This window comes from Drosophila willistoni, assembly GCF_018902025.1.
Source record: "Drosophila willistoni isolate 14030-0811.24 chromosome XR unlocalized genomic scaffold, UCI_dwil_1.1 Seg105, whole genome shotgun sequence".
In the NCBI taxonomy this organism is placed as follows: domain Eukaryota; kingdom Metazoa; phylum Arthropoda; class Insecta; order Diptera; family Drosophilidae; genus Drosophila; species Drosophila willistoni.
Genome location: NW_025814054.1, coordinates 3,211,468 through 3,224,337, shown reverse-complemented (window position 1 = coordinate 3,224,337; position 12,870 = coordinate 3,211,468). Strand labels below are relative to the sequence as shown.

The window sequence follows — 12,870 nt, the reverse complement described above, 5'->3', positions numbered from 1 at the left end:
TCTTCTCTCTGCTGCTCTACTCTTGTGGCATGCTCTTTGCTTAATGTTTGCCATGCCATGCGGGCAAACGGGCGCTTGTTGGGCGTAACTGACAAATTAGTTGAAACAAGTAACAGTAAACACGCAGGCTTATTAGGGAATGAGAGGGAGAGAGGAGAAGAGAGAGCGAGCGAGATGGAGAACCAGATAGAGACAGAGTTAGAGCGACATGTGCCAAGAAACAGCAACTTCTCTAGGAGGAGAATAAACGTGCGGGCTTCCTTCCTCTTTTCCTATGAAACCTCCAATTTCTAGTGCTGTTTTCCCATCTCGTATTCCTTACATTGCTATCTCTCTCACACTCAGTGTGTGTGTGTGTGTGTGTTTGTTTTAATTATATAAAATTAGCGCACGTTGCAAGTGTTGCACGTAGAGTTTCTGCTGCCTTTTGGGAGACCTCCTCCACTCATAAATCAAGTTGTAGAAACAAATGAAGCTGAAGCAATTTTTGGCCTCACCCAACACACATGCAACTCAATCAAAAATGTATCTGGCTAGTAACAAATGCCTCTAGCCAAGTTACCAGAATGTCTAGTTAATTCTGTTGGAGCTGCTACTCTCGCTTCTGCTCCTGCTCCTGCTGCTGCTGCTACTACTGTTGCTGCGGTCGCCATTTTTACCTGTCGAAAATTTCCCGCAGGACGAAGACGACGTCGACAACGGCCATGGGCTATGGACTATGGTTTTCTCTTTTTTTTTTTGGCAACTGCAAAAAAAATTGCACACTCATGCATGTTATTGCCAAGAAGCGGACAGAGATATATAGACACATCTATGGCATGGCATAGCATGGTCCTATCCTCTATAGCTAGGTATACTGAGGTTAGTTGCTGGGGGAGCAACACACGACGAGAGAGAGCGAGGGAGAGAGAGAGAGAGAGAGCGATTGGACTGCTACTGCCAGCTGTTATGACTGCGCCGCGTCGCTGCTTGCCAAAAAGAAAAATTACAAAATTTTCAATTTTAATATTAGTGGCGGCTGGCAGCGCCAACTGCCAACTAACCTAAGGCCCAACTCCCATACGTCCAAACGCTCAACCAAACCACTCACTGCACGGCACTGCATAGCACTTCCTTCCCACACCCATCATTTTGTCTTTTTTTTTTTTTTTTTTTTTTTTTTTGGGTGGGTGGGTGTCCTACACCCGCATCTGACTGCTTAGGCTCACGTTGTCTATGTCCTTGGCTTGCCAAATGAAATTCATAGCATACTTTTGGGTAATATACAGTAAAGTTCACTTAAATGTTATTTTTTCTTATTTAGTCAAGTTGACCAAAAAGAAAAAAAAACAAATTGCTCAAGAGCTTTAAGTGTTTGATATTGACAAAACCTCTATAATATTTTAGATTTCAAAATCATTTCAATAAAAAAATTCAAAACTGACTTTTTTCAAGGCTCTTTGCTTAACAAAAAATTTGTAATTTCATATTGCTCTGCTGACAACGATTGAAAATTCAGAATTTGATGCTTAATCGTTGTTTCTAGTTGCAATCTGCAAATGTCTTTTCAGATATTACTCCTATCAACTATATCAAAGAAAAAGTTAGATGGTCAATATCTTTTTATTATTATTATTTTTCCCCTATATAGAATTTTGAATATCTCATAAATATAGTCAACAGATTGCAAGAAGACCCGAAACAGAGTATGACTACATTAATGAAATGGCAAAGAACTTTAAATTTAAAGAGAGGTTTTTAAATAATGTAAATAAGTGGAAAAAGTCAAAGTTTACCTTAAGCAATTTCTACTGTAATAGCAATTGTCGTTGTTTTTGTTGCTGTTGCTGCTGTTGTTGCAGCTGTTAGTGCCGCCTGCCTATATTGTTTTATGGCATATTCATATATATATATATATATATATATATATATATAACTATATGTACTATATTCTCTTCTTCATTTTTCTTATTTTTATTTTTTTTGGTGGTGGTGGTGGAGGCCACTTGCTCTGCCAACTACTGTATGTTACTGCTGCAATTTTCAGTGACCAGGCAATACTATGTAACATACATGTGTGCTTCCAATGTCTGTCTAACTGTTGGTCGTTCTGTCTTTCGGTCTCTCTGTCTGTCTTTCTGTCTGTCTGTCTGTCGCTGCACACATGATTTATGAATGAGTAACAAAGTTGCTGCCGTGTAGCAACCAGAGCAACCGAACGACGTCTTTTGCCCAACATTTCTTCTTTATTATAGTTCGGGCCTTGTTTGTGTGCGAGCACAACACGCTGGCAATTGCCACGTAGTATGGAACCTACAGACATACATACATACATACAGACATATATATAGAAACGGACGGAACGGAGGAGAAGGTCCGCTCTTGGATCGATAAAATGCAATTACAGGCATATCGCAAGTGCCAGTAGGCAGCAGTAGCAGAAGCAGCAGAAGTCGGCAGGCATCAGGCGGGACCTGGGCAGCAGAAGAAGAAGAAAAAAAAGGTCGTCCAATGTACAAAAAGTCGTCGTCGTCGTCGTGGCAATGAAGGCTATGGCTACTACAACTAATACCCTTTGATTAACGACACACATTTTGCTATTGACTTGGGAGGATGGTAAAAGGATGGTGGAAATGAAAGGAGCATGAGAATGATGCGGGGTCTCTCCTGTGAAGTTGGCCAGTTGTTGGTTCGGCTAACTAACAATGTCTGCATATTTCATTATATATTGGTTGTGTGTGTTTTTCTCTCCCTGTGTGTGTGTGTGTGTGTGTGTGAGTGTAAATGTGTTCCGATCGACCCACGCAATTGTAATTTGCGCAAAAAATTGACATGTCCCTGGCAAAAAAAAAAAAGAAAGAAAAGAAATGGAGAAAACAAAAAAAAAAAAGAAATGGAAAGAAAAGCGATTGAGCGGACCTTCTGCCCGAAGGGGGACGACGACTTCGGGCTGGGTCGGTGAGGAAGAAGTTCAGGCAATGAGTCTTGTCAATAAGTAAAACGATTTGCTCATGCATTTTTCATACGGAAATCACATAAAATGAGGCCAACCAGAAGTTTGAAATGAAATTAAACCTTAACAGTGGAAACAAATTGCTTGTCCTTACAATAATGCAAAGCAATTATAGACTTAATGGCAGATGGTAAGTATATACATATGAAATAGTCATTCATATATACATATGTATATACATGGTGTATATAGAAGTGATTCATCCACTTAACTATGCCTAAAGCTAACAATCGGTTTGGTGCAAATAACAGCCAAGCACAAAGAGTTATTAGCTGGTGAAGGACTTGGCTAATTTAAATTGTCTAGAACTCTACAATTTCCAACATTTAAGTCGATTTGGAAACAGTTTTCAAATAGATTAATGTTTAAATAAACCATTTTACAATGTCTTAACTAATTAGCTGTAGCTAACATTTTGTATTTTGCCCATCCATAAAGAATTGTCAAAGTTTACACTTATTTATGTTATCGATTTGCGTGTTAATGTGCAAATCTTAACAAAAACAAAAAAAAATATTTTTAAATTAATTCATTTCTAATCCTAACAATTAAATATAAATTTTTCATCACATTTAATTGCGACCATAAAATACTCTATATCCATTTGGATTGAGAACGTTGGCAAATGAAAATATTGAATTGCTGTCATATGGATTTTTTAAACAATTTGCCAAATAGAAGACAACTAAAGAATATTTTTATATTTTTCACTATTCTTTTGTGATTTGTGATTCATCAACAGAGTTCTAGATAACTTAAAGGAAAACAAATCTCTAAAAGTAACTTGCAACATTTTTGTGTAATTTGCTTTTTCTCTTTTTCAAATTGTGTAACTAATATTGTTTGTATGTGTGTGTGTGTGTGTGTGTCTGTTGTCCACATCGTCATTTTAAAATGTCTGTTTATTTTTATTAACTGGCTTTGGGTCTCAGATCTCTTCCAATTTCATATGTGAGTGTTTGTGTGTGTGTGTGTGTGTTTTTTTTCCTGGTTTTTTTGTTGCTTCCTTTGCTGGCTGTTTTGGTCGTTTGAAGCCTTCGTTTTTTATGTATGTATGAGTATGACTGCATCATCATGCAGTTTTCAGTTTTCAGCATACTCCAGCGTCCAATTAAGCGAAATGTTCTGTGGGTTTTCCCTCACTTCACACACACACACATACCATGTCCCCCTTACTTTTTCTCTCATCTCTGTTCGTTCTTGCTTATCTCGATGCGGCTTGGTGCACAGAAGTATGCTACAATTTTTTTTATGGCGCACAAGCAAAAATCATGTTTCCTTATTCCCGTGTGCGTAATTTGAAGGAGGGCGGTGGGGCAGTTGTCGGCCGCGGCCAACAAAAGTTAACAATGTCAGTGGTTGAGAGAAGCGCAGGCTATAGATGGCTGACTGGCTGGGTGGTAACTATTGATGCATGTTTCCGAGTGTGCGAGTGTGTGTGTGTGTGTGTGTGAGACAAAGCTAATTACTTTTGGTCAGAAACATTGTTGGTGGGTGGGTCACTGGAAATGGTCACATCAATCTTAATGTTCCTAGAGAAAGGGAACGAGATAGAGAAAGAGAGCAAATTAAAGAGAGAGGGAGAGAGCAAGATCTCAGGTTGAGTGCTCCTTCTCCTCCTCTATAGATGCTTGGATACATGTCACATGTCAAATAGGAGTCGGAACCTGGTCGCAATGCGAAATTCGGCGCGTCATTTAAAACTTTAATAAGCAAAATTGACAATGACAGCAGTACAAGGGGGGCTGGTGGTGGGGCAATAAAGGGGTGGCTGTGGGTGAGGGCTGTGGATGAGGAGCATCAGGACATGGGCCGGGCAGTCAGGCATTCAGGCAGTCAGTTACATGGACAGAGGACGACAACGCAATGGAAATGTGAACTCAGTCGTGCGCTCACAAGTTCGTGTAGCGGATGTACACTGGAGATTTAAGCCTTTTGGCCGGACCCAGTTAACCAGCCCATAGAACGTCCTTACGCTCAAACCGTCTCCTCCCCAAACCTCTGCGCTCCATGCCAGTATGCTTCCCTTGGGAGAATCTCTACCAACACACACACACACACACACACACACAGGGAACATTCCATCCTCTTATATGTATGTGTGTGCCCTTATATCCGGTTGCATTGGCAGGTAATCTTTTCGGGGGTCTCTCGTCTCTATACAACATCCTACATCCTGTTGCCTGGCCATTTTAATGCCTTAACATGAGAGGGCAAACGTTTTTAAAACTGTATTAGCTCTTTATGCCGTTGCACACACGTAAAGACAGTTGGACATTCCGACAGTCGCACGGACATAAGTATTTGTAGCTGTATCTGTGTCTATCACATATTGTACATTTGACATTGTTCAAATGCTAAGCTTTTCGCACTTCCGGCCTCAGCATTGTCGTCGTCGTCTTCTTCTATTTCTTTTTCTGCATCGTTAAAGTCCGGATACGGCTTGCTATAATATCCTGCATAATATACTTACAAATATTTATATACACCTACATATATAAATATAAATATCTATGTCGATTCACTCACAAAGTGACATAGCTTTGTTTCATATAAGAACATAGAAATTTTATTGTTTAAATTATGAAAATTCGCTACTACTGCAACACCCTTTCCTTATCTGTTTAATTAGACTTCGAAGTTCCCAAAAGTATGCTATAGAGAAAGCGAAATCAAACATGAATTGTATGCTTGGAGTTTCAATTAAACTTAAACTTTAAGATATTTTGATATATTTATCGATTAAGCAAATGAAAACTGAACTTGAATTGTGATGAATAGAACTAAAGTCAGGTTTGATTACTTAATTTTCCAGTGCCCAAAAGTATGCTATTAACAACTCTACAAAGTGAAATTGATCTGAATATCTCAATGCCAAACCATATGAACATAAATCTAAGGATTTCTCTTTATTTTCTTAATGAACTCACCTCTGTGCCGATTGGTCTGCTTGTCAAACATCAACATGGCATCCTCGATCTGTAAATATATGAAAAAGAAAATGGGAAAATTGTAAAGTTTTTGTTAAAAATATTTGAGGAATTATTTTTTGTTGTTTCTTTTTTTACTTCTTTTTTATCGTTTTTTTTGATTTGTGTAAAAGGCAAACTCAATTAATGGCCTGAAGAAATGTTGGGCAGCAGCACAGAGACAAAACTGCTGCTAATTGCACACACATAGAAAGAGACAGAGACAACTGAAAGAGCAACGGAGTGTGGGCGACGACGGGTGGGTGTACTAAAAGAGTTGGGTTGGGTTTAGTTTCGTTGGTTGGTGGGAAAAAACTTTTGCCCATTATGGCGCAAAAGAACTTATAATGATAGTTGACTGTCAAACTAACCAGCGAGTCAGCAGCAGCAGCAGCAGCAGCAGCGGCAAGCGAGCGAACTAACTAACTAACTAACTAACTAACTGAACTGAGCTGACTTTGGGACTACTGGCTCATTATGTTGCCGCTAACTGGTCTGGGACTCTGACGCTATGCAACTGAGGGAATGGCCATCTAGCTGGCCATGCTGGGCCATGATGAACTGACTAGTTGACTAGCTGACTGATTGCCGCATTGAATTGAATGGAATGGAATGGAATGCCAGCCATGCCATGGAATTAAAATGATGCTGTTACTATTACTTTTTTTTTTCTCCACCACCCTCTTGGTCATTTGATATCGTTTTTTTTTTTTTTGTCATTTATAATTGAGACCTTAAATGACAAAGAGTCAGGGGGAAAGAGAGAGAGAGAGAGAGAGAGAGAGAGAGAGAGAGAGAGAGAGAGAGAGAGATAGAGAGAGAGAGTAAGTGCGTCAAAGTATGAAATGGTTTATTTATTTAATATAAAGAATGATATAATATGATAATAATATATAATATATACAAAACTAAAGTAGATTAAATCACATACATTACACTAAGTGAATAATATTAAAGAGAGTCATGCAAATGAAAGTTTCTATTTTATAATTGAAGTAGTTATATTCATGAGATGAAAGTTTATTATTTAATTTTCAATTTCCTTTAGTATTTCAAAAAAAGTTAGATTAATAATCAATTGAACTAAGTAATAATACTTTAATAAGTAATTTGCCATGATTCTTTATGATATGACAATAGTTTCTATATTTAATGTGCAATTATCTTTGAAAGTAATAGTTAATGGTAAGAATTCAGATTCTGAGAATAAAAAGTGTATTAGCTCATGCCTTGAAGGCAATTGCCAATCTATGTAATTTATACGCATATATTGATATTCAGATGAACGGATTACTATGTTTAAAGTGAATATCATACTTACTAAAAAGTATATTTCAAGCGATATAAGCATTGTTATTATCATGTTGTAGATGGCTTATTGTGATTGAAAGGTGTAATGACTTATCGCACGAATAGTGTTATTTTCACTTAAAGTTTCTAAAGACCTAATTGACATTCTTTGCATCAGTTTCTCTTTATTTAAGTAGATGCTTGAGCAATACTAATTTACTAACGTTTATATTAGCTTCATCTTGCTGTCTGCCATTCATATATAAATGACATTATGGCCGAAGTGGGAGTGTTTTCTTTCCCCTGCATCATTCTGCCCCGTCTCTTTGGACACAGAACTGTGCTAATTGCACTTTCGTTGTCAAAGTTTTCTTTTGCGCCCTTTAATGAGCTCCAAGCTGAAGGCTGAGGCTGACCGATGCTTCTGTTGCTGCTGCTGCTGCTGCTTATGGGCCATTGATTAAACTTAATCAATGCGCTTAAGGGCAACTGGCAACTCCTGTGCATTGTAATTAAAACTGAACCGAACCGAACCGAACTGAACGGAATTGAGATGAGATGAGCTGAGGAAGAAACGAACGGAGCCGGCCTTATAAAAATTAATTAAGCTTGCACCGCAAATTCTCCTGCCCACCGCTTCAGCTCCTTTTACTGCTGTTGTTGCTGTTGCTGCTGCTGTTGTTCACGCCTCGCATTTCGCATTTCGCAGCTCTTCAAGTGCAGCCGTCGATGAAACCAACTACAACATTGTTTTTCAATTAACAATCAACAACAATGCCACAACACAATGCAAACTGAACACAGTTCAACACAGATGAGTTGGGTGGCAGTGCTCGATGTTAAATGGAGGAGGAGAGGGGTGTGGCAAACAGGGTGCAAACTGGGAATAAAAGGAATGAAGGTTACACGCGCCAAATGACACAAAAATTGCCAGCTCAGGTGCAGCAGCAGCAGCAGCAGCAGCAGCTACATAAGAGGAGACAATTGCGGGGCGTTACTATTGCAATTGCAATTGTTGTTGTTAATTAAGCACTGCTGCAACTGCTGCAACAGCCACGCCCACATTGAAGACCTCCTTCCTGCAAGCTGACTGTCATAATTATGGCTCTCTCTCTCTCTCTCTCACTCTCTTTGAGTGTGTCTGTCTGATGGTTTGGTCTCGGCATGAGCTTGGGCTTGGACTGTCGGCGGCTCATTATGCTTGTCGGGCAACCGCAAACTTTAATTCTATTAGGAAACGTTAAATGTATACCACAGCCACAGTGATAGAGAGAGAGATGGGGATGGGGGGAGTGACGAGTGGGAGAGAGGGTGACAACTGCTACTGCTGCTGCTGCCACTAACAAGCAGGCGCGCTGGGTAATTTTATTTAAATCTGAATTCATTAATTCGTCATAATCCCCAATCATTGCGCCGCCTGCCATTTGCCGACTACGAGTACGAGTGCGAGCACAGAGAACAGAACTTCAAAAAGCCATCAACGACAGACGTTGCCCAATCTGTCGTCTCCCTGCGCCGCCACCCTCCTTCCCTTCCCTAACCAGAATCCCAAAAAGTTTCTCCACCTCCAGTTTCTTTCCCAGCAGCAGCAGCAGCAGCAGCAGCAGCAAAAGCCATGCCATTCATTTGGCTCATTTTGTGTATAAAAATGTTACCCGCGCGCGCACTTCCTCTTGTCGTTGGAAACGGCGACGCTTCATTATCGTAATCGTTATATAAAACAGCGGGCAGACTTCAGACTATAATACAGACGACCGACCGAGCGACTACTACAAAGACAGACATTCTCACTGTGTATGTGTGTGTGTGTGTATTTTTATGCGTTTTGTGGCACATAATGTGCTCAGAGCAACTGTCCTAGACCCCAAAAAGAGAGCGCAAGGGAGGCAGGGCAGCAACTGGCTCTGCTTTTGACATTAATGAATGTAAGTAACCGACAAAAAGTGCTGCGGGTGATTTTTATTTATGCTCAACACTCAAACAATCCCCTCTAGCCTCCCCTCACCCAACGACCATCGAGTGAAACAACTTAAAAGCAGGCATATATATAGCCAGACATTGGTCAGGGTCATCTCATAATAGGCAAAAAGAACACACACACACACACACACAATTTCTCTTACCCACATTTGTCTATTTGTACCTAAAATTTGTCATTCCCTTGTTTTTGCTGGATAGACCCCTCTTAATGGAGGCATTAATTACTTTGCCCTACCCCGCAGTAAATGTTGTGAAACTTGCAACAGTTTCTTTGCTACACATTTGAAATTTGAAATCCAACTGAAGAAGACAAAATTTTTCGATTCCAATTGTTAAATTTCTTTAATTACGGAAAGCAGAAAGTAAAGAAGTCCTATTTTAGTATTGAGATTTGTATCTGTTATTAAATCCTTGTAATCCCTCATGTTAGACAATGTTTTATAATTACTCATTGATATATTTTACGCAGTTACTAATTTCTTCTAATTTTCTCAATTAACAGGGAAAAGGTATTACGAGTTCTTATTCTTAATAAGCCTTTCCCATAATAAAGGCTCACACATCGTTTTATGAGCCAAACTATTGACATTTCAAATCAAAAATTATAACAAATTATTACTAATTTATTAAAAATTGGTAACAAAGACATTAGCCAAGTTAATTATTAGATTAAAGAGTGAAAATTAAGTAAAATACTTAAGTTTTCTGTAAACTTCATGTAAAGTAGTATCTTACTTTATTTGCAATTTTTGGTTTATGAATTGTCAAATTGAACTTGCATAAATGGCTTTAAAATATTTATTCCTTAGACACTTTTCACACTTTTAATATATATGTGTGTGTGTGTGGTATGTCTGTAGATGAATATGAGTTTTCATACACATATGTTAAAGTTTTTTTGCTTTTAAGGGTTGTTAAATTGTCGGAATTGACCAGCAACATCATTATTAGCCTAAGGATCATCATTTTATAAAATACTTTAGTCTGTTGTTGTGTCTGGGTTGAGGAGGGGGGATGTGGAGGGGTTTAACTCTCCGAACTTCTAAATGGATAATTTGCAGTAATTTATCTTACTGGCGGTTTATTCTCACACTTTTGCCTGCTTCTCGGTCTCTGTGTCAGTCTCAGTCTCAGTCTCAAGTTGATTGCGACAATTTATACGGCGTCAGGGGCTTGTTAGGATTTGGTTTGGGTTTTTCCCATCGTCTCTGTCTCTGTCTCTATCTCCATCTCTAGTTGTAAAAATTGAAAATTTTTGTTTTAAAGCTTTCAACTCGAAATAGTTATAAATCTAATGATGTCTTGCCAGAGACTTTGCCTCGACAACTTCACTTACTTATTTTATTCTATTCTATACGTACATATATATATTATTTTTTTTGTTGCCCCCAAAGTTTTTGCTGGACGTGTAAGCCTGAGTGGTGAGAGCGGTGCGCGGGTGGCCGTTTGAAAGGCCGTGGGGGGTGTAAGACTTTGGGTTAGGCGGAGTGGAGTAGTAGTAAAAGGAATATCTTTCAAAAAAACTTTTGGCTATGCGAGACAGCAAGAGCAAGAAAAAGTAGAGAGAAAAAAAGAAGAGCCTCGAACTAACAGTTCTTATATATGGCATGTATATCGGATGTGAGTGTGTGCGTGTGTAAGCACATGACTGCGTGCGGTTGAAATATAGATAAAGTTTATTTTTTGTATACTTTTTTTCTTTTTTTTTTTAAGCTGGTATTTATTACATATATTTGGCTGTAAGTAGAATTTAACTTTGCTTTTTTGCAAGCTAGCCAGAAAGTGGAAAGAGGAGAGGTGGAAACAGTGGAGCGGGAGAACGCGTTGGGGGCGGTATTAGAGGCAGAGAGCAAGAGCTGCAGTCAAGCGAAATGTTTGTGACAAATTTGCAATCAAAAAAGCATCAATTGATAGAATGGATGACAGACGATGCCAGAGGGCAAGAGAGGGACACACACAAACACTAACACACACATGCATATGCACATTAATGAGGCACACAGATATATACAACGGCAATGGCAGAGGCAGCAACAGCAGCAGCAGCAGCAGTGGTTATATATTTCAATTAAAAAAGGATTCCATTTATAATCCCAGCAACTTGATTTGTTATGCCAAACGAGAGGCAACCAACCGGAATCAAAAACCCACAACATTAGCCCCAACGCAAACGCAAACGACGGCAACGGCAACGGCAACGCCAACGCCAACGACGACGACGACGACGACTGAAACGCAAGTATGAATATTAAATTGTGTATGGAGAGTTGAGCAATTAAGTGTACCAAAACAGAAAGAGAGAGACACACAGCAAAGAGAGAGAGAGAGGGGAAAGAAAGAAAGGTGGCAGCATATGTAGAGTGACTAGGACAAACAAAAAAAAAAAAAAAAAGGAAAAAAGAAAAAAGCTTTTGCATACTTCATGGTCCATGCCCTTGGCTTAGTGCTAGATCAACTATTAATGGGAAAAAAAGGGCGCAAAAACTAACCAACGAATGAAAGTAAGAACCAAACAACAACCCAAAAGCAATAGAAGAAGAAACCAACATACAAAACGAGTGGAATTTGATAGATAGTTAGTAGTAGTAGTAGTAGTAGTAGTAGGAGAGACAAGACAGCAATAGCAGTAGCAGCTGAAACTGAAGCTGAAGCTGATGGAAATGAAGACAATGTGAGGAGAGGCACAAAAAGTTGCCCTTTACCAGTCTAATGTAGTCCCTCAAAAGGTCACATTTGCCAACGATTTGACGAGAGTCAGAGAAACAGAGACACATTTGCATATGAAAAAAAAGCATACGTTATTAGATTACTCTGGCTTAAAATCCTAAAGGCTTCTTCTTCTTCTATATGAATGTTGATCGGCTAAACTTAGATGATTGCCTTAAACAGGAAACTGATCAAAATGTCTTCCATTTAAACATTCTTTAATCTTTACATAAAACAATGACTTAGTGTATCGAGTTAAGTTTAAATCAATTCTCAATGAATTGACCTGTAAAGAATCAATGCACAATTAAGCAATAATAGAGAAATGTTTTTGTTCAAAACGAAATGTAAAGATAAATGCAAATGTTTTGTCTCTTCAATTGAGATAATTGATAAGGATAAAGGATAAGCATTTGCACACTTAATAAATTGTAATAAATATATGCAAACCAATCAACGATATTATTTGTTTCTCATTGAATTGAAATCTAATCAAATCCACATCAAATTTCGTCTATGGTAAGGTAATGATGTGGTGTCTTTTGGTTGTGGTACTTCTGTTGCTACTGGTGGTATCTGTAGTTAAACCTCTTCAACTTTTACCCCACTTAATAATCATCATTTCAACTCCATTTCTAACAATTTGTCTCGTTGCAGGAGCAGAGCCAAAGAGAAGCGAGTCAGTTGCAACAATGGCACAACAAATGAGCAAGCGATTTGCAATGTCGTCGTCGTCGTCATCATCTCCCCCGGACAGTTAGTCGACAGCAATTCTAGTAGAGAGAGAGAGAGAGAGAAAGAGCAGCAGCAGCAGCAGCAGCTCATCCGTTTTTGCCAGTGCCCTGTGGCCACAGCTTATCTCAGTTTCATTACAGTTATTCTTGTTGTCATCAGTTTGCCATGTGGCACAATGTTTCTTGGATTTCTACTGCT

At 38.9% G+C, this 12,870-nt stretch overlaps 1 protein-coding gene across 6 annotated transcripts in view; it reads right to left on the bottom strand.

Annotated features, from left to right (window-relative positions):
• LOC6646085 (RNA-binding protein Musashi homolog Rbp6) overlaps window positions 1-12,870 on the bottom strand; it is a 200,971-nt gene that overhangs the window by 19,367 nt on the left and 168,734 nt on the right. For all 6 annotated transcript variants that reach the window (XM_023177880.2, XM_023177883.2, XM_023177884.2 and 3 more), the window contains one exon: window positions 5,923-5,971. In XM_023177880.2, coding sequence (XP_023033648.1) covers window positions 5,923-5,971 — 49 coding nt within the window. The remainder of the gene's footprint in view (window positions 1-5,922; window positions 5,972-12,870) is intronic.